This window comes from Phaethon aethereus (assembly GCF_964289735.1).
Source record: "Phaethon aethereus genome assembly, chromosome: 1".
NCBI lineage: Eukaryota > Metazoa > Chordata > Aves > Phaethontiformes > Phaethontidae > Phaethon > Phaethon aethereus.
In genome coordinates, this window is record NC_138575.1 from 134,053,336 (window position 1) to 134,075,621 (window position 22,286).

Sequence of the window (22,286 nt, forward strand, 5' to 3'; positions counted from 1 at the left end):
AACAAAAAAATAGTTGCTTGTTGTTTTGTTGATCAGAGCCCTCTTTTCTCTCATCCTGCAACTTTCCTGCACCTCCACGAAAGACGCTTCTTGGATTTTTATTTTTTTTATTTTTACTGGTTTAATTTCTCTTTCTTCCTTCGCTTTCTTTTTCTTCGAAGATGAAACTGATGAAACTGAGGAGCAGGGCAGTTACAATGCTTGATTTGACAAATATTTGCCTCTCTTTCCTTATATGTGGATCCACAATGCTGTCAGTAATAGATATTAGATATAATGGAAGAAGATGAGACAGGATCGTTGAAACAGAAATACTCGTGAGTAACCTTAATTGTGTTTTCTATTGCTCCACCACTTTTTTTTATTTTACTTTTTTTTTTTTTAACCCTTCCCCTAATCCCTGAGGAACAATGGCTGGTCAGAGTTCAAAGAAATCAATATGGTTGATGTACTTATGATGTTATTAAACCCATTTAAGAGTGTCTGATACGAGCTAAGTTAAATGAGAAACCCAAATGTGGACAGTTCTGAAGAGAGAACAGTTACAATTTTTTATTTCACCTCAACTTCTTATAATTTGCTTACTAAGAAGACCATATATTAAATACACGGCTGCTACAATGAAAAAAAACATCTGAGAAAGAACAATGCTAAAATTGGGTGAGGGAAATTTTTATGATGAAAAATAAGCATCCTGTTTTCTGGAGAACGAGCGTACAGATGGCGAGGGATTGGGGGTGGTGGGTGGAAGAATTATGTTGAGTAGGGTGAAACACATTAAATCCTTCCATTGATTTGGACTCCCACTAGCAAGTGGTTTTCCATGAGCCTCAGAAAAGACCAGCTTTTGCTGAGTGGCAGGTAAAGAATCCCTTTGGCTGTGGTTGCTTACCTGTCATTTCATGTGTAATAACATGTTCCTGTACTTGGTGAGAACAAGGGTGGTGAGAAAATAGCTCCAGAATGAAGATGATGATGGTACAGTTGTAGAGCTCCTGAATGAATGATTGTTTCTATTCGCTCTTCCAGTACTCGGGGAAGTGGCTGGGGATGAGGTGAAGCCACCAACTTCCGTATTGATGGCTCTGTGTTCATGCTGCAGAAGATGCTTGCGCTGGATTGCCCTTGATGCATGCTGCTATGTGGTGCCAGACACCGGTCCCCTTTTCCCCGCATGGTTTCTTGTGCAAGCATAAAAATCTTGGGGCTGTTTCTTACGTGGCAAGAACTGTTGCTCTAAGGAGAATGAACATGCTAAAGGAAATGACAAAATGTTTAGATTACATGGTTACATTTCTTTAAGGAACATAATTGAGAATAACAAATAATGACTAATATTGAGATAGTCTGCCTCAGCCGTTTGTACGCGTGTAACCACTCTTGGTAAAGAAGCATAAATTTGTTTTTTTGAAAGTGTGAATTTATTAACCTTTAAACTATGAAGGATCAACATGGCTTTGTTCTACAGTAATATTTAAAACCAAACTTCCTTTTCTGGTTTTGATTTTTTTATGACACTATGGAATGTTGTTGGGGATGGCTGCAACAAAATACAAGACTTTGACAGAAAGCAAGGCGCAAGATAAATACCTCATAGGCTGTGGATATTTGTTCTGTCTTCGCCAATATGTGAGGAAAAGGAAGAAGGACAAGTTCCTGTCTCATCTACTGCAGTTGCCATGTAACTTCACCTTCTTTGTCATTCACATCGGTCACTTGGGCATTCCACACTGTCATTTTCTAAATAGAAGGAAAGGACGTATTTCCCCTTGCCTTCCTTTCCTTCCGTAAAAGGCAGAAATCCCAATAAGCTCCATTTACACAGTTCTTATTTCTATTAAACACAGTTGACAGCGTTTCTCTCTGGCTGCCAGTCCAAATTAGGAGATCCTTTGCATCGTCTCAGGTGTGTGCCTCAGAACAGCTGACCTTTACATCACGTAACAGAGCTAGCCTGAGAAGCGCTTAGAGGGCCAGAGCATCCTTGGCTTATACATCATCAGAGTGGTCCGTCTTTTGCCCAGTGCCATAAATTGTCTGCAGAGAGAACGATCCAGAATAAAGAAAAAAAATTAAATTGCTAAGTAACAGCTCAAAATAGAAAGCTCTGTAAAGCTCACAGTGTATTCCCCTTTTTTCCTGCCATTTTAAGCTATTTAGAAACAATTTGTTTCCTGCTTTGAATAGAGTTAATTTTATCGCCGCTGTTTGTTTTTCTTTTAACAGCTTTAGTTTACACAGCCCTTTATCATCCCTAAATATCTTTCTGATTTAGAACTTTGGTTTGATGCCAGCGAGCCTCTGGGGCCATTGGTGAATTAAGTCTGATGTTGTGGTCTCTTTTTAATCCCTGTTTGAGCTAATCTGTTTTGGTACATTTCAGAATGTTGCTCTCAAAAGACCTGTAACTGGCATAGCAGGAGTGTGGTGTGTTTGAAATGTCTTGAGAAAACTAATCTCTCTTATGTACCCATAGAGGAAAAACTGTGTGTGAAGTGCGAAATTCCTCCAGACAGTGTTGTGAGAATTTAATCTTCATGAATACTAAATTATCTTGCATTTGTAACGAGCACGAAGCAACAGAGAATCTTGGAGCTCTAAGTGTTTTTAAATAGTTGTATGTCAGTAGTCCCATATCTTGTCCCAGCCAAAATTTGGGAACAGTTGGCTCCTGGGAATTTTAACTTCTTGCTGCTGATGCTGCCCTTGTTCAGACTTGAAGGATCTTACCATAAAAATGCACCCAACACTCAGATTTGAGCCCTACCTTGTGGTGCTGCAGATGATTCAGCAACAATAAATCTAGGTAAAAGAATAGTGTCTTTGCTTATGGAGCCAGAAAGGGGAAGTGACACTCCCAAAAGACTTATCTCCTTCCTGAGCAATTTTAAAGATCTGAAAAATTTTCCTACTGGTGTGATAGTAGGCACGTTAGTGAGCACCTTGTGGATGTTATGTACTTAGCTTGTCAGCTCTCCAAATGCTGACAGAGCTGACAGATTTGAGAAAAGTTGCTGTTAAAAATTAAAAAAAAAAAAAAAAAAGATGAGAGGGCTGACTACTGTAGCTTTTCTCCTGTTCTGGCTATACTTGAAGTATTTAATAACTAGACTTAAAAGAAAAGCAAAAGATGTGCTCGGTGCTTTTGAGGATAGCAGTTTGCTGAGCTGCTGGCCTTACCTTAGCGCTTAAGTTCATAGCTCTACCCCAGCTGTTTCAGACTGCCTGGGTGTACTGGGCAGCAGCAGCAGGCGACTCTGCCAGCTGAAATGCTCTCCAGTTTTTAATGCCCATTCAGCAACATGACTTCCCTGCTAACTGTAGCTCTTCTTGCAGAAAATTTCATGTGTAAAATTCATAATCTGACAGTCTAGGTCCCCCAGGTTCCTGCTTAGTTCCTAGCTGTATCTGTGGGCTAGATTTGTCTTTTGGGGAAACTGTCCCCTCCAGCTCCGTTTTCCTTCTAATCTGTTTGCAGTAGTGGTGAAAAAGGCCATGAAAAGCTGGGCTGGGGGGAGGGTGGTTGGAAGAGGGACATTTTTTCCATTTCTAAGAGGAGGGATCACCTCAGCCATCAGCGATCGCTTCCTTGTGTAGGCGGGTCTAGGGATACCAGTGCAGCTGCACTTGGCAGAATTTATCCAAGAGGATTGCTGACATATATATGCTGATTATATCTATGTCTATATCTGTATCTGGGAACAACCCAATGAGCAAAAAAATGAGAGGAAAGAATTTGTCAGGCAAGGGTGGACATAGTGTTGCAAATTCTTGCTTGCAAGTTTTTTACCTGTACAAATCAGAGGTGTATATCTCATGTACCTTGGGAGGAAGGTAAGAGAGAGTCTCCTTCGCATGTCCTTAGGAGTAAGACTGTTTTGTACTTAAACACTGCATTATAATTTCTTAATGTTACTGCAGATCTTCATTTTATCTAATTTGTTCTCAGTTTCCACTGCATGTAATCCTCCTCTTCGGTCACCTTTGTCTCTTTCCCTCAGCCATGAAGTGATAAGAGCAAGAGCAGACTAGTTCTTGGAAAAGTCATGGCTTCTATTCTTTCTATTTATTTAAGTCCAGAGGGCTCCTCAGCTTCTGTTAGACAAAAAAAAAAAAAAATACATTATTTTCCTAATTGGTCAGGAAGGATTCTTTTAACTTTGAAGGAGCTTTGTAAGGTTGACCTCAGTATCCAGCCACTCAAATGCAGTTTATTTTAGACAGACATCGCTTCAGTCCATTCTGTCCTCATTAAAAAAACCCCAAACCAACAAAATCCTGTTATTTCCTGTGTTGCTTTTATTATGAGGACTGTATACTGAAACAAAGCTCTGTGGCAGCATTGAGAATGAAGTAGCTGTTGAATTATCATCAAGCGAAATCTGTTGTAAGCCTGAGGTGAGGTGTCTGGTACAAGGTATGATGTCTCATCATAGAAGAATGGTAATAAAAGATGAAGATGCAGTAATGAAAAACAAGTGATGAACCAGAAACAAAAGCCTAATTCTTATTGGAGCCCCTTGAGATTTCTGATCTTTATTTCATGCAGGCTTCAAAGATCTGGAAGTCCATGTGAGACCTGTTGAGTAATTCCCATAATTACTTCCATATTTTATTTCCAACAAATGTCCAAGGTCAGGTCCTCTTCTCCCACGATTAGTGATGCAGAAAAGCTATTTTTAAAATAGTTTTTCTGTTCAGCTCAGGAAGTGGCTAAGAGCGGTCATGGATCCTATCAGTTAAAATCCAGTTACTTGTGGAGGGAGGTCTATGCACTGCTTCTTCACTCCATCACAGAGTAGTTCAAGGAGATTCTGGCAAGGATGAAAAAGGGAACCTTTGCCAGAGGGTAATTTTCCTATCCCATATGAAGAAGATCCTTTTTTCAGCAAAGAGACAATGACCACTATGATTTGTTTGAGTTTTTTGAGTTGTGGACATTTTATTCTCAGAAATATTATTTGTAACTCAGTATAGTTGACCGGTAACCCCTCCCTTTGCATTTAAAAGTAGTAAAAGAAAGTAGGTTCTAGCCCCTGTCTCAGCCAGGGCCCTGGTGACTAATCATAGAATCATTTGGGTTGGAAGGGACCTTTAAAGGCCATCTAGTCCAACCCCCCTGCAGTGAGCAGGGACATCTTCAGCTAGATCAGGTTGCTCAGAGCCCCGTCCAGCCTGACCTGGAATGTTGCCAGGGACGGGGCATCTACCACCTCTCTGGGCAACCTGTTTCAACCTGTTCCAACCTCATCTTTTGCAAAGCTGGGAAAGGTCCAGCTAGTAGAACTTACAGCTTACTCTGTTAACGGCAAAGTCACAACAAGGTGTAGGAATAAGAAAGAGGCAGTGACTTTGACTTGTTGCCAGAAGAGATTTAGACCTCTCAGGCATAATTAATCTAGCCTTGCATCTCTTAGTGCCTCTGCATCACAGAATGGCTCTGCTATGGATAGCCACCCCACTCCCCCCAACCACGGCACAGAGCAGAATCACTGTGAATGCTTGAATTCCCTGGTTATTGCTTTCAGGAGGTCTGGAAGAGAAGGAGCACACAGAATTTGCTTTACTGACGACAGGAATACTACTTTTCTAACTACCATAATAAACCGGTGAGACCAGATTTGAAGTTTTCCTCCAGGCCCTTCTTGGGAAAATAAAATGTCCAAATAAAGAGAAAAAGACCTCAGCATATTGAAGAAGAGAATTGTGTGTTATTATTTAGAATTCTTTAAAATTCCAGTCCTGCACAGTTTATGGAAAAAAATAACTCATTCAATGCTATCTAAATTGAATGCTCAAAGAAACAGAAATGTTACTTATATTCAAGAGAGAGGTGTAGCAGCCACTCAGGAGGCCAGAGGGCCTCAGCATTTTGCTTAGTCTTTAGTCTTTTTGTTTGTTTCAACTGGGAACTTTCTCTTTTTCTGCATTCATACTCCTTTCAAGTTTCAGGTACAGAAAATCTCAGAGCAGCATCTGATGGTTTTTCTGCTTAACAGATTTGCTTAAAATCCTGGCCTGACACACAATTCCTGATTTCTTTTCCTAGCAGCACCCTGGTGTGGAAATCTCTTTAACAGATGAGTCCCTTGCATCCTGGATCGTGAAGTTGTGCCTGTAGTCCTCAGGACGTGCAGTGGTTTCTGTGGTTCACTGGAGAAGCTTAAAGTAGCCCTTGAAGACGATGCTGTGTTTTACTGGGTAGTCGTGTTCCTAAACAGTGAATTGCCAGGAAGACAGGAAGTCTCCCCCAAAACAGGAGCTGCTCACCAGCATGGCAGAAAGTTGTTGCATGGAGACTGTCTGTCTGTTAAAACCAAAGCCATCACTTGAGCTGGGGAGACAAAAGCAAAGGATTCAATTGCTAATATTAAAAATTTTATTCATAAAGATTTTCATTGACTTCATAAAATACTTTTTCTTTAGGTAATTCCTCTAATTGGTTTTGAAGGGTTGTTCTATTGTAGGCTGGAAATGATACTCAGATGCTTTCAGCGCAGGAACACTGCTTTATTCTGTTTCTGTTGCTTACACACAGCAGAGAATTGTAGAAATTGAGGCATTACAAAGATTTCATGAATCTTTGTGCATATTCCACAACTTGCAGCCCATTTATAGGGATCAGGTAGACTTGCCTGATCTTAGTGCTATTTCTTTCCTTTTGGCAGAAATACAGGTCATTTTTGGGTAACATTACTTGCTTGCCAAAGGGAAGAGGGAAAGAGGTTTGTATATAATCTTTACTTGATTTTAGGTGTCTAGGTTTCAAAGAAGAATCTTTCTTCTGTGCTGGCAGCCTCTTATGATGAAAATACATAGCAATCACTTTGTGGACCTTGATATCAAAATAATTAAGAAGAGAAGCTTCTGAGATCCACATCTGTGGCACCACAAATGCTTGTGAGGGGAATGTGAGGATTTGAGCTTGTTATTGCTAGGTAGAAGTAGTGCTGTAGTAGCAGCAATTGCTGTGGTTTTCCTGGAAGCATGGTTAAGTCAATCTGTAATGTAGGAAGGAATATTTAAATGATTTGGGGGACTGTTTCAATTGGAGGAAACTTCAGTGGGTCACTCCTGCTGCCAGTGACTGGGCTGATTGTGCACCGTTCTGCAAAGTGGCTGAAGCATCACCATATTGCATCTGTGGCCTCTGCTATTCAAACAACAGATATTTTCAGATAAGCGCAGATAAATTTTCCTATTCACTGAGGGAAGTAATGCAAATCAGAATGTCAGTTTTGATTTATTATATTCCTGGAGGATAGTGTGCATGGGTGCTTTTCTTACGAGGCTGTCTATGCTGCAGAGAGATTTAATTTTCAGCAAGGAACGTATTACGCAGCTTATTTGATTGCAAATTTGTTTAAACAGCTTTCAGCTTTATATTTCCCAGTTAGGTAATGTATCTTTAGATACTAATTGCATAATTGGCTTGATATGAGTCACACAGATTTAAGGTACAGCGTGCCTGGTCTGACTGCTTGTTAGCTTTAAGTGGCTTTATACAATAGCTGTCCTAGAATGGAATTTAACTCTTTCATTTATTGAGTTGTCTTCCAAATAATTTTTGTCTGAGGAAGAAAGATTTTCTTGGTACTCAAGGAATTGCCATCTTCATTCGTGAAGTTTTGATGCTGGACTATGCATGTTTTGTGGATTGGTGTAAGTTCTGACTGGTACACCAATGTGATGAAATAAAGTGGGTTTTAAAACTCAAAAATGAGCGCATGGCACAGAGAGCAACTTTTCTCCCTGTTTCTTATGATCCCATTTTCCTTTAGAGGATGGTGGGAGGGGTCATTTTCCAGTCACAATTTCTTTTGAAAATAGTGAGCTTTACAACTAAGATTCTGTCTTTCATCCCTCCATTTCACAGGCCTAAAAGATGCTACAGGCTCTGAGAGTGATGGTGGTGACTCTTGCAGCACAAAGTCAGAAGGAGCCAATGGAGGCACTACAATCCAACCCAAAAAGGTCAAGGGTGTTGGCTTTGGAGATATCTTCAAAGACAAACCTATAAAGCTACGACCAAGGTCAATAGAAGTTGAAAATGACTTTCTCCCAGTAGATAAGGTATGTGTCATCCCTTAATTCTCTCTTGGTGTTGGTTTAAAAAAGTTTTCACCCCAAAGTTCTGAATTTTGTCACTGGCCCAAACTTGAAGTTTATGGTCATTATTTCCTAATCTTTCTGTGGACAACGTTCTCCTTTTTTTTTGTTTTGCTGCACACCAGGAAGTGAATTACAGTGAGGTTGGTTGTCTGCAAGAACTGTTACTGTGCTTAAAAACTTACTTCTCTGTGCGTACCTATATTGGCCTTTTTTCTAAGAAAATATTAGTTTAGAGAGGCTTTTCACGTTTGCAGTTACGTTACGGTTAAGAAAAAAAAAGCAGCTAATCTTTATATAAACTAAGAGGGAGATACTGTCAGTGTGCCATCAGTTTGCTTAAACAAAAGGAAGCTTTGGCAAATACCTAAATACATCAAATTAGTCCTGGGTTTGTTGATTTTAAAATGCTTTCAAAAATTGCCTAGCTTTGTTTAAAGGTATTAATAAAAACGAAAGCATTATTTTTTGTGGGTTTGTTCTATATGACATAAAAAGAAAGTCCTGAGATTAACACTTGGGGAAAAAATTTACTTTCTGACAAACTGAAACAGACCACCTTTTTGCAGAGCACTCTTTGTTCCAAAACCTCCAAAACCATCACTAAGTAAATAGAAATAGAGAGAGAATAGAAAGCAAAATGAGATGTTTCTAATAAACTGGAGGAGGCACACTTTAAAAAAAAAAAAAAAAAAGGTTGGTCACTCTTAAGGTATGTTTTTCAGGGAAACAAAGAAAGAAATGCATTGCTTCCTAATGAAGTAACAACCAAAGAAAAATCTGTGAAATCCTTCCTTTAAGTGAACAGTTAGATTTGCACAGGGTTACTGATATGCTGAGAAGTGTTAGGAGGCTTCCAGAGCCTGGAGTTCTGCTATGGGCATAGCTAACGTTCAGCATTTTCTTTGGCTCCATGGTGATTTTAAGAAGCTCCCGGGCAGCTGCTCTTGTTCCCTGGTGCGGCAGCTTCTCACCTTTTGAGTTGTGCTTGTCCAGTTGTCTGTAGAACCAGGTGCTTCATGAATTACATCTTTTTGTCCCACAAAGCTTTTGGGTTTTAACCTAGATCATTTCAGTGACCTGATTTATAGCACAGCACCTACCCCCACATCTGCCCTGAGTTACAGCGGTACAGCAGAAGGGGAGATCCTGCAACGCATAGTGGAAACTTCTTAAGTTAGTTATGCTGAGGGAGAACTGGTTAATATTTTACATCAGACTGCAATTTGGCTTCTGTATGAGGAGGGTGGTGAAGAGCTGGGGTGATATAAGTAAAAGAAAAACCATTTGATGGCTGGCTGCGATCTTGTTCATACAAGTCCCATGTAAGGAAAATCGCTTTGTGTATAGGAAGCACCTGATACGTGACTTAAACTCATGCATGTCTGTACCTAACGCTTTTTTTTTGACTTGGGACATAGAAAGTCCTGTAGCATCAGGAAATGTGTGTTTTAATAATGCAATTCTACAAGAAGTGGGTTTTAAATTATTAATTTCCTGCATCTAGGTGTGTAAAGGAAATACGCAGCGCAGGAAGAAAATCACCTAAGATAAACACACTATTATAATTTCCATTACAATAGTATTTGTAATTGGTGTGTAACATAAGCATTCACTTGTAAGGGTGATGCATATGTAGTCACTGACCAGAATTCATGTGTTGCACAAAATTCAGTTCTCCCAAGACTGATACAGGCAGATTACAATTTACAAATGTTAAGGCCCTGTTAATGCCACGTGAGGATTTCTTGTGTCTGCAGTTTACTGTAAGTGTAGCTATCTGTACAGTAGTGATTGTAAATGGGAACTGGTTAAAATAAATCACATATCCCTTGAACTCTGAAGAACCTTCTTTTAATGTGAAGTGTTCGCAAAGTGCTTATGAAGTGGCCTTCATTCCCTGAAGGGAAGTCTTATTCCACTTTACAATAATGAGAATTCTTACCTTTGTTTTTCACAAAGAACAAATATTTGTGCAGCATAAGTCAATATGTTTGTTATCCAGCCAAAAATTAAACATAAATTTTCAGAAAAATTCTAAAATTTTCCATCATAATCACAGACCTTCCTTCCTATGTCTTAAGAATTCTCCTAAAGTTGGCGTGGTTAGTGGAAAATAATGGCTTCATTTTTGTAAACACAATCCATTATTTGTGTTTCAAGTGTGTAGATAACTAAAAGCAGTGCTACTTTGCTGTCGTTGCTTTTTTTCTGTCTCGGGTCAGGATGGTTAACCTTTGAGCAGTGCCATTCAGAGGCTTCAGCACTGCTGAAGTAGGTCTTTGCCTACTCATGGCAAGAAAATGTGATTCACTGACACAACATTTGGTTACAATTGCAAAACATTAACCTCCCAAGTACTTCTCTCCTGCCTGCAGGAAATTCTTCCCTCGTCATTGTCATGTTCTTTGCCATTTAGCGCAGGCTGAGAGAGGGAGAATTCTCTGTTAAGTTTGTCATTCCAAGCAAGGTCGTATTTAGCTTCCAAGCTCTGTGTGCTGGATCAAAAGTGTCACAATGTATGACGCACAGTGCCAAATCGGTACAAGTTTTTCGTTAGCAATGCGTCCAGCTCTGGAGCCCTCAGCACAGGAAAGACATGGACCTGTTGGAGCGGGTCCAAGAGGAGGGCCACCAAAATGATCAGAGGGATGGAACACCTCTCCTGTAAGGACAGGCTGAGAGAGTTGGGGTTGTTCAGCCTGGAGAAGAGAAGGCTCCGGGGAGACCTTGTTGCACTTTCCAGTACTTAGAGGGGGCTTATAAGAAAGATGGGGACAGACTTTTTAGCAGGGCCTGCTGTGATAGGACAAGGGGTAACAGTTGTAAACTAAAAGAGGGCAGATTTAGATTAGATCTAAGGAAGAAATGTTTCACAATGAGGGTGGGGAAACACTGGCACAGGTTGCCCAGAGAGGTGGTAGATGCCCCATCCCTGGCAACATTCAAGGTCAGGCTGGACGGGGTTCTGAGCAACCTGATCTGGTTGAAGATGTCTCTGCTCACTGCAGGGGGGTTGGACTAGATGGCCTTTACAGGTCCCTTCCAACCCAAACTATTCTATGATTCTGTGAATGTAGTCTTTAAAGGGATCTTAGCCCTGTTATGTGCCTTGCTCATTTACATGTAGCCTCAGTTTTTCAGTAACTTGTAATCTTTTGAAGAGGCAGAAACAATGCTCTCCTCAATTCCTTCTTTTTTTTTTTAATTCTTTCAGAAGTTAGGAGACCCTCGAACTCCTTCTATTGCTTCTTCTTGATACAGTTATTGATGAAACTTTTTATATATTACTGTAATGATACTGTTACCTTTTTGATTTAAAATATTTCCTAACAACTACTGATTTTTTTTAAAGCATCAATAAATTACTGTGAGGATTTTATAACGTGGGATTAGATAGACCAAGATAGTTCCCACAGAAAATGGCAGTCCCATTTACAGAAGAATCAACAGGGTCTCATTTTGTTGGTGTTATCACTTTGTGTTCCAATGTGTTTTCAATTGTATGAATCATAAGTTTAGATCATGTTTCACGCAGAGGTGACATGAATTATTGGGGTGTTAAGTTAAGGAGGCTTTTACAGAAATGTTGGCAGAAGTGTGAGGGCAGAAGGGATTGCTGCCAGATGAGCAGAAGCAGATGCCATTAGGCTCTCCGGTAAATCACCAGGCAATTTGATGTGCTCCAAGTGTTAGCCCGGTGGTAAAAATGTAGAATATAGTGGCCTTGGCTTTTAAGGTGATCAATAAACTCTTTAACTAAAGGCAAAACTGTGGAATTGCGTGAAACCTCATTGGTTTTATTGGTGTGCAGAATTCATTGCTTTACTGTTCTTTGTTTTAAAAATCACAGAAGCAGATTATCCTAGGGAAGTTAATGATGCGGTTGTGGGAGTTTAATTTGAGCAGTGCCGTCAGAGCTGTGTTTTTTTTTTTAAAAAAAGAATCAAATATGTATATGCTTTGTAGTCCTTTTCTTTGCCTGTTTGTGTTGATGAATTGACCATTGGCCATATATAAGTAGAATCAGATTCCTGAGGCTTGGCTCTGTCAAATTCCCATTAGTAATAGGTGTAAGTAAGTGAACTAATTTACAAAGGTACATATAACTGAAAACATAGCTTGCTAACAGATGAATTTTTAGAAGAAACACAGTACACGTATAGGCATGTTGTATCTCCTGAGAAAATTCAGTGTAACACTGTTAAAGTAGCGCAAGTTTTATGGTCAAATAGAAATGCCCGTTTCACACGTCCTCCTTCTGCTCATGCAGCTTCAAGATATTTAAACAGGAGTTTATGCTTATTTATTTTTTCCTTTTTTTCATTTTGTAGTAGCTTATGTAAAACTTCTGTTTGTAGATTGGACTTCCCTCCAATATGATCTATATGTGCTTCCATTTTTCTAACAAGCTGTCACTTTTTCCTCTCCTGTATCTAAAAATAAACCTCTGAAAGTAAAGGAAAATTAATTCAACCGATACATTTCCTTAGTCTGAGTTAACTGTATGGGGTTGGTCAGTGAGTTGAAGCTTCAGCTGGAAATGCTAAAGGCCACTATAGGTGAATATAAAATAAAAAGTCTTAAAAAGCCATTTTTACCTCTCTGAAAACTGCCCTTACTTCAGAAGAGACTACTGAGAGTATTTTTCACATTTTCCATTTGAGATGTATTAGTAGTTTTCTTCAGGCAAGACTTTCATAGTTGGCTAGCAGCGGTGAATTTGAGCAGAGCTAGATTTCATTAACAGCCTTTGATGAGGTCACATTAGCATTTGCCAGAAATTAATGTAAATTATACACTCAACCATCAAACTGGGGAATATTGCAGCCACTGTAATGATTTAGTATAAAAGGAGAGGCTGTCATGGCTCTAGATCCAGCAACTTGTAAGGTCTAGTTAACTGGTGTTTAGGGATCCTTCTCACTCCAAAACACTGAATTTACACGGAAAATTTTATTTCTGTATATATTTAGTATGTTTGAGAGAGGAGAAATGGAGAAAAAACAATGGAAGTAGACACAAGAGCTATAAGGCCTAGAAGCTCATGTCAATTATTAAGTCTGCTTGTCCTCTGTAGTAAGATAGAAATTTGTAAACTCTGAGACGGAGCTCCTGCAAGGTCTGAGTTTCTATTTTAAGCCGGTGAGCTGGGGACCCAGAAACGGTGGGGAATGCGTCGCGCTGACAGTCACGTCTCTGCCACACCTGTTCTGGCAGTTCCTGCCTGCTTGCTTGTAGAAAACGTTTTTTCCCCTTAATTTTCAGTTGTCATTTAAAAAGAAGTGTTCGGGAGGTGCAAGTTGGAGGCTGCTGCTGGCATTTCTAAACCAGCTAACGATATGTCCGAGTCCGGCCAGCGCTGCCCAGCGGCACCCGCAGTGCGTGGGTCTGCGCCTGCCTCCCTACGGCACGGCTCGCTGCTGCTTACTTTTCCCCTCCGAGGCCTTCAGAGCTGTTTGCTCCCTTAACAGAAATGTTGAAGCCAGTGTTCAAAATACTGAGATAATGACAAAATAGATGTGAGCGAAACCTCCTGGATACGAACGCTATGAAAAACGCCTGCTGAGGCAGAGAGCGTGCGGTGTGAGTACCAAAGTGTGTGTCGCACTTTGCGCTTGAAAGCACGGGTCTCTGGCATTCGTTGTTCGGAGACGGCCATCGGTGATGGCAGCAGCGGTCGTGGCAAGCATCAGCAGCGTGTCATACTCTGCGTAGGAGCAGGGGGAAGCACTCAGCTGCTCAAGCAGCATGTGTGTTTTGCTTTCAAGTTGCTGTCTGCTGTAGTCTGGCACCCCTGCCCTAACCAGTTATGCTGGTGCCATCTTACGGGGAAAGCTACAGGGGAAGAAGGACCCTCACCCCTTCTGCAGCTGGCCTGAGAGCAAGGCCGGAGTAACTAATTCACAGCAATAAGAAGGAAAGGTAGGGAAAATATGGTCGGCTCGTGAAATGAGGGACGGTCGAAAAGCAGCACGCCCCTTTTGGGGAGGCTGACTCAAAGCAGGAGTTGGTACCAAGGGAATAGAACAGGAAATGGAAAATTAAATTTAAAGAGAGGAACAAATTCGATAACCTTGGCTGGCAAGGAGTCTCTGCTGAGTCACTGAACTGTGCTACGTGGGTGAATAGTGACTCCTGATCTCCCGCATACTTCCTTGCCTTCCCTGCTACCCCCTTAGATATCTGTGCTTGCATGTTTTCTCACTTTGGTCTGTGAAATGTTCAAGCTGCCTGAACAGAGTTGTGCAGGTATTGGTGATGTGGTTCAGCTTTCACATCAGTCCGCACTAGCAGTTTTTGGCCGAGGAGGTTACCCACACAACGGTTTGTGCTGCCTGTGATGTTTTTTAGGCTTTTGTTTTTAATTGGACTCTAAATAAATGCAAGCTAGCTGTTGTCCATGCCACACGACTTTACATGTATATCGTTGGTCTTTGTTCAGAAAAGATTTGTCTGTATGAAAGAAAGACATCAAGCATATGCATGAAAACATTTTCAGCACGTGTTTCTGACTTGAGCTACTTAGAGAACGTCTAAAAATAGAAGTAGAGGAGTGTAAGAAGTATCCATAGTACCAGAACTTACTCCTAAAAGCAACGTGGAAAATCTGGTCTGTTCTCCTGGGGCACAGCACTTGGCTTCTGCCAGAATGGGTTCTCCTGGAGGAGTGCTCTCTGGGAGGGAATGCTCCTGATTTTGCAGTCATGGTTCTGATTAGGAAATCTTAGGATGCTTCAGTCTGAAAAACAGGATGTGCAGGTTTAAGCTAATGCAATTTTATTTCATAACAGGGAGACAATAAAAATATGTATGGTGTAAGTTGCTCTGGATCGGTAGCTTGCTAATCACAGTAAACCTCTGAATTTCAGTTTAATTTGTACCATTACCAAGCCTTATATCCTGACAAGCATTTTAAAAGAAGAAGCGTTAAAAACCTCAAAATATTGTGCTTTAATAGTTTAAAATAAAGCTGGTTTCCTGAGTTCCAGAGATACTTGATGGAGACATAAACTGAATTTCTAGGAAAGATTTGTCTCATGTTTCGACTTCAGTACGGAGAAAATGCTTCAGAAAGTAACAATACTGCCATGCCAGCTGGCTTTTTTTGCTGTCTGTTGAGCTTCAAGAGAACTGGTTCACCGGTTAATAACATATAGTATGTCTAATAATAGCAGTAAAATTACCTAAGTAATATCTAACTGATATAAATTGATATAAAAAGATTTAATTTAGTATAACCAAAGCTTTAGGAATAAACAGTTTTATAAACTGTATCTTAGTGTTTCTAAGTAAAATGATTTTTTTTTTCTTGCCCCCACCTGGATTTTGTCAGATAATATAACTGATTTTATGTCTGAGTTGTTAAGTTTTTTAAGCTTTGAAAAGATTATAAAAATTCTAATGAAATGACATTTGGTATTCTTAGCACACACAACCTTTGAAAATGAAAAGAACAAATACAGTTATGTAAAAAAGAAAAAAAAAAACCCACCTGACTTTGGGAATTACATAAAAAACTTCCATGTTTGCTGAGGTGTTAAAAAGACTGGTGAATGTAAACCAAACTGAATATAATCTGTCAAGTAAAATTTATACACTCATCTTTTGCTGTCTATTTAGCTTCATTAGTTTTTGGAATTCTTGTGAATGAGTTTCCTTTTTAAAATTTTCCCTAGTTGAAATTTTTTAAAAGCCATGCCTGATTGTCATACTTTTATATACTCATAAATTGTATAAATTACAAATGTGTTACAGATTATTCTTCTCTCTTAAAATAAGTAACAATAATCGTGTGTTTTCTGGAACTGATAGTGATGTACTGTAACATAGCTTGAAAATAATTTGTGATTGGAAGGTAGAAATCTTCAGGAAGGGGTTGCAGGTTGTTGGTTCTTCAGGCTTTGCTCTCAATCGCTCCCGAACCCTTTCTGCAGCATGGTGCAGGCACAGGGAGTGTGGCTGTAAGAGAAGTTGCCTTTTCTGTGAACCATCATCTCTTGCTCGTTTCCATTCTTTAAAATATCCTGGTATTTTTTCTGGAGATTTGTATTTGCAGTGATAGTCCTACTCAGATCAGTTGTGATTTGCTTTCAGTATAAGGCCAAAGGGCATCTCCGAGATCATCTAATCCAAGCCTCTCAACAGGATTAGAACCAAATATATCTAAATAATCCCCAGGGAAGGGCTGGTTTTTAAAAAAGCATCCAATAAGTAAATTTGTGTAACCTCCCTATGTTCTCGTATTTCACTCTTGTAGCAGAAAATATATTGTGATATCCTGGCTCTGCAAATGAAGCTTTTTCTTGGTATTTTTTTTGTGGGAACCATGTTGAACAATTCACTGTCCTCCTCTTTAAAATCTACATGCTGTCTAAGTTTATCATGTCCCTCCTTACACTGTTTCTCAAAACTAGACAGAACCTTTTTTTTGCTTTTATCTTTTTAACGTGTGAGTTCAGAGGCTTTTTCCTTGTCTCGTAATTGTGTTGGCACTCCCATGAGAATGCTTCTGTAGAGAATGGGCAGTGTGTGTATATGGAATGCGTTGAATGTGCCTAAGTATTTCCATAGTAGACATATTTCTGTCTAAATGCTAACTGAATGGTATATAAGGTCGAATGGGAGTGAGAGTGTATAGTGTCTTGTGGCTTGCTTAAATATAGATAATTTCTTCCAAATTATCTGAGAAGTCCATGGTGTGCTCCCCTCCTCTGCCCTTTTTCAGTCATTTTAAAGTTGAAAGTTTGTGAGGAGGCAATACTAAGATTTTCATGGAACAGAGCATCATCTTAGTGATGTTTCAGATCTTGATCATATTTCTTTGAAAAACAAAAGCAGAAACAAAGGCATAAATGACCTGAAATTTCAGCTTGTTTTTTTAAGAGAGACACGAATACACTCAGAATTTGTCGTAAGCTCATTTTCCTGTAGAGTTATTTGCAAAACTTTCTGCCTGGGCTGTTGAGAAAAAGCCTGTACATCCTCACTCACATTGCCTTTCCTAGCTGCCAGTCTCAAGAAGCCAGGAGAGACTAGGCCGACTTGGGAAAGGAGAGGAAACTTCTCGCTGCGAGGGAGCAGAGGTAGGAAAAGCTCCAGATTTCCTGTGAAATAAACAAGTGGAACCTTTGTTTCCCCGGGATGGCCCGGAGCGTGAGTCAGTGTCAGGGCTGGGCTCCCGCTCTCGCTGAGCTGAGCTCACGCAAGGAAGGGGAAGGACTCCAGGGCTCTTCTTGGACGCTTCGAGCTGCTGAAAGGCAGCTTGGCTTCACAATGGGAGAGGAGGTATTTCTTTTACAATTAGTTGTGGGCTTTTTTTTTCTTCTGTGGCTGTTTAAAACTGTATCGTAATATATATTCTGCAAGATTCGACTGCAGGGTTCTTTGGTTCTTCTGCACACTTTGTAGATGTTGGGTAGGTAAAAAGAAAGGAAGGAAAAAGTGTGCTGGGGATCCTGAAGTGCATTTCTTCTATAGAGGACCATATTAGAATAGGGGGTTACTTCTGTGTGAAAACATATTCTGCCCTGGCTCTGTTTAGCCCAAGTTTTTTTCCTTTTGGACTCTTTGGCCATTAAACTTGCACAGATGTTTTTTATTTCTATATGATTTGGTTTCAATTTTCTTACTGTAAAGAATAATGTAACTTAACAGTGAAGCAAGACTAGTTGCACAGTCTTTAGGATGTGTTGCTCTTTCAAATGTTTGCGTAGTAAACAAAAAATTCCCCACCCCCCCTTTTTTATTCCTTCCTAAATGCACTAATAAAACTCCTTTTTTGGCAGAAAAAAGAGGAGGAGAATTACTAATTCCTCTTCTTTGTGAGGTGACATTTGGAGTCTTTTGTACAAATGAGAAAAACTGATACAAATGCTTCTTGGGGAAAATGATCTCGGATAATAAAATCTAAATGGAAATTATCCTTTCCTTCAAGAAATAGCAAGGAAAACTGGAGTCAACTGATGCTTGTAAAATTTTATAGAAAGCTGAATGGAAAGACACCAAGTAAACTGTTTAATGATTTGCAGATACCTTGGGGACTCTTCGTAGAAAAATGTAAATTTCTCTCAACGTTGGCTTTTCACAGCTAAAGTTGGTAAGCTGTTCGAAGAAATGAAGCTACAAGTTTTCCGAGTTGCTTTTTCTCTTAAAATGCACCATGTGTCTGTCGTCTTTTCTGCCTTAAAAAAACCAAAGAGGAAGGAGGAAAGGAGTAGTGCAAAAGGATCATAGACCAGCCAGGCACTGAGTGGGATAAAGAGTCTGTAGGCCAGTTTCTAAAATGCCTTTTTAACTCCGAGTTGCATGGGTTTCTATAGCAGGTCAGTGGCATTTTTGTTTCTAAAATAGTTCTTAAATACTATGGGCATGAGCAACAGTGAGTTGACTAAGTGCTTCGTAAAAACTTCCCAATAAAAATCAAGGAGGGGGAGAGAGGACTCGGCTCTTGGGGAGGAAGTCCTGATGTAACAGCAACTGGTAGCCAAGTTCGGGCTGCTGGTGCCTGCTTTCTGCTGGGCACTGGGCTATTTGCCACACACTGGCCACCCAAAGAGCAGTAGAGCCTCCGTAAGTACAGCTGACAGTTTCTTCTGCAGCAGTCTCTGTGGCTAAAGGACTTCCTGAAAAGAAAAGCTGAAACACATGATATTAGTAGTTTTCCATTTGTGTTTCGAGTTTCAGAGCTTCAGTCAAAGGAAAAGCCATGACATTTCAGTCAGTTGAACGAGAACTGGATGGAGATGCTAAGGCATTTTGCTTTGTCACTTGTTGCTCTGCAGTTTTCCCTGTTAGAGTTTAAAATAAAAATATCTCCCTGTGCTGCCTCAGTAACTTCTGTCCTGATTTCAGTGAGCAAGATGGGGAAAAGATAATACTAAAAAATGAAAATTAAACATAATTTGAGGAGAAAAGAAGAAATATAATGCCAAAATGAACGAAATACTTGCTGTCACACTAAGTCTGGGACTATCCGCATGACAGTATGGATTTAGTCTTTTTTAAAAATCACAGTTTGAAAAATATAATTGAACAGCGACTAGCGGTTTGTCGTCAGCATCATAACTTTCACAAAAGGGCAAAGTAGTATTGTTTCCACTTTAAAAAAGAAAGTACTAAAGAAGAGCTGTTCCCTGCTTAGTGTTTTTCCAGATTTTTTTTTTTTGAGAGATGAAGTAGCTGCACTGCTTTCCTTACTGCTGCAAAAGGAAGTGGACATCCATGTAGCAGTTGTAAGGTTCATTAATTTTTGTAAGAGGGAGGTTTCATGACAGCAGTTTCTAAGCTGGATGGTGCAGTCTGGGTCATGCTAGTTACCAACTGCAATCTAGACAGGCACAGTTCTCTGGGAGAGTAAGAAGGAATTTCATTCACTCAGTGCAGACTGACTAAACGATTCTTCCTAGAGGATATAGAAGTAAATTGTGAGTTGCAGTCTGGAAATGGTAAAATTCCTGGGGAGGGGTGCAAGGGGATGTGATCCTTTACATTTGTGTGAGCCACAGTCAGTAAAAGGGGAAAATGAAAAATAAATAAACCAGCAAAGAAAGATGACTTACCTGTTCCCAAAAATAGTTTCGTTACAAAAGCACGTTCTAGCATTGCAAATTTACAGCTTGAGGAAGAAAGAAAATGAGTTTGTTCATACAGCTCATTTTGATGTGCAGGCTTTCAGTGCTTTGAGATGAGGAAGTTGGGAGTGTGCTGTGTGAGTTTCATTCTGTCTTTGCCTTTTTTTTTTGCTGAAGTGTTTTTACTCATCAGTGATTCTAATACATTGTGCTCCATTTGTTTCAGCAGCATCTACCTAATCTAAACTCTTACATTTATTTTCTCACCATTAACCTTTTAGGAAGGCAGATTTTTAGTTCATTAACAGTTTGAAACTGGCAGCCTGACAACATCAAATGTCAGGATACCAAATTTTACATAAATATGAATGTTATAAAGTGTTAAGACATGTAGGTTTCTCTCCTGTCCAGCACATCAAGCATATTGGTAGAAAAAAGCCTCTCCACTCACCTCCCTGCCCATAATCTAAAATTTTCAGAACTTGTCAAAATACGAAGTTACAACAGCTTTAGAGTCTGAACTCGCCTGCTGGTAGAACAGGTTTAACTGTGGAGAACAGCGATGTAAAAAGCAAAATTGTGCACTGTCCTCTTCCCCGGGCTACCCAGAGTTTTAATGAAAATGATGTTTTACTGTTCATACTCATGCTTTTGTTCCTACCCCGTTTTCTGTCCAAGAAGTTAAAGCAAAATTTTTGCATTGTGTATTTTACCTACTTATTTCTGTGAATGTTATTTGAGATAGCGCATATTTCTCTGGTGACTTGCATGATGCTGGTGAAGATACCCTTCATCTGTGGTTTGTAGACTGCTGGTGGTCTACTAAACACCTGGTTGTTTTAGTGCATGGAGAGTTGAATGGGACGTTTGGTGCTGGCTCAGGTCATTTCTTCATGGAGCTCAACAGCTGGAAACAAGAACTAAAGTAATTTTCCATTTAAGCAGCTCTGAAATCGCTGAAGTGATGTTTTGTTGTTGTAAATGGGAAGTTAGGAATCTGTGAAACAGTCTCTCTAATTAGATGTCTTCACCACTGTGAAGGTTTGAGACTCTCCTTTTAACACAAAAACATAAATTACATGAAGGCGGAGGGTATAAACAGTTCAACATAAACATTAATATCATGTCTGAGGGAGCAGCGTGTGTTCATACACTGAAATACTGAAATTGTGCGTCTGAACACATCTTAAATCTATAGCACTTTCTCAGAGAAATTCAGAGACAGTTAAAGCCTTTTCAGATTGCTTGACAGAGTCAAATTTATTCTGGAGGTTGGTAAGTTGTTAGAAGCACTTCACTGATAGTGTTGTGGTAGACATAGTCCGTCTTACAGGTCAGAAGATGTTTGAGATGGCTAAACAGAAAATTCAGATATGCTTTTTATGATCTTTTAGACTCATAGTGGGTTTCTCTGCTTCTGTAGGAACTACAAAGGATGGCCCAGGAAAGCAGACTTGCATATGCTATAAAGCATTTTTTGGCTCTGAAATTTCTCCTCTGAAAATTTCCATAGTGGCCTACAAATCAGAGGGTTTAAATTAACCTGTAAGAGTTATAATAATGATGTATAATTTTGAAGATTTTTCTAATTATTTTCTCCATATATCTTTATTCTCCCTATGGTTTTGCTTTCTTTTTAACTGCAAAACTTTGTTTGATAATGTTTGGGGGGAGAGAGGAGTTGGAGTAATCCTTTGAAGTTTCACTTGTGTTATCACTTTGATTTTATGTCACCTTGCTTCATTTAGATTTACTTTCCAAAGTGTACTGTATTCAATATTCCATTTCCATATAATAAAGAATGAGATTTCCAGGGAATTGGAAGATCCTGACACATCTGTAGTTCAGATCAGGATTGTGCCTGGGCTGGTATCGTGCCTCCAAACAGAGGTCAATACTAGAAGCCCAGGGAAGAGTGTGAGAAGAGGGTAAAACATCCAGAGATGCTCCTGCAGAGAGTCTTCACAGCCTCTAGTCATTTTGAACTTTGTGTTTAATAACTTTTTTTCCTCATCAAATCGGGTGGTCACGTTTTCATTGCACGTAACCTGCTAGCACCTGTAAGTCCTGTGAAGGAGTCCCGCTCAGCTGGATCACAATCTGTGGGAAGGAGTTACCTCCCTTTGTTTGTTTTGAATGTGGTACCTGCTAATTTAATCTGATAGCCCTTAATTTTTATTACCGGAAGAGATAATGAGTGAGTCCTCCCTAACTACCTTCTCAAGGCCCCTCCTGATTTTTATAGACTTGTATTAAATGACCTGTGTGTGTCTTTTTTTCCAGGATGAGGAATCTGTTCCATAGGTTTGATCATTCTTGGTGACTTTCTGTCTTTTCCAGTTCCTTTAGGGGCTGAGGTGGGTTATGTGTGAGGGGGAAAGGAGATGAGAATGGCACAGAATGATCTAGGTGTTGGACGGATTTATACAGGATTTTGATAGCGCTTTCCATTGCTCTTTATTCCTTTCCAAAGTATTAAAAGCTATGTGTTTCAAAGCCCATAATTTCTGTCTAAAGACAGAGTTTTTCCTCCAAGTGTGTAATTTTACTTCTCTCTGAACAGAATTTCTGTCGTTCCTCTTTTCTGGATCATCTGTGAACATG

The 22,286-nt window shown here is 39.8% G+C and overlaps 1 protein-coding gene across 1 annotated transcript in view; it reads left to right on the forward strand.

Moving 5' to 3' along the window:
- The window catches only part of SH3KBP1 (SH3 domain containing kinase binding protein 1), a gene marked incomplete at its 3' end in the record, with an annotated part of 205,045 nt that overhangs the window by 110,167 nt on the left and 72,592 nt on the right, over positions 1-22,286 (forward strand). Inside the window, exon 6 of the mRNA XM_082011118.1 lies at positions 7,877-8,073. Within this exon, the coding sequence (XP_081867244.1) occupies positions 7,877-8,073 (197 nt within the window). The remainder of the gene's footprint in view (positions 1-7,876; positions 8,074-22,286) is intronic.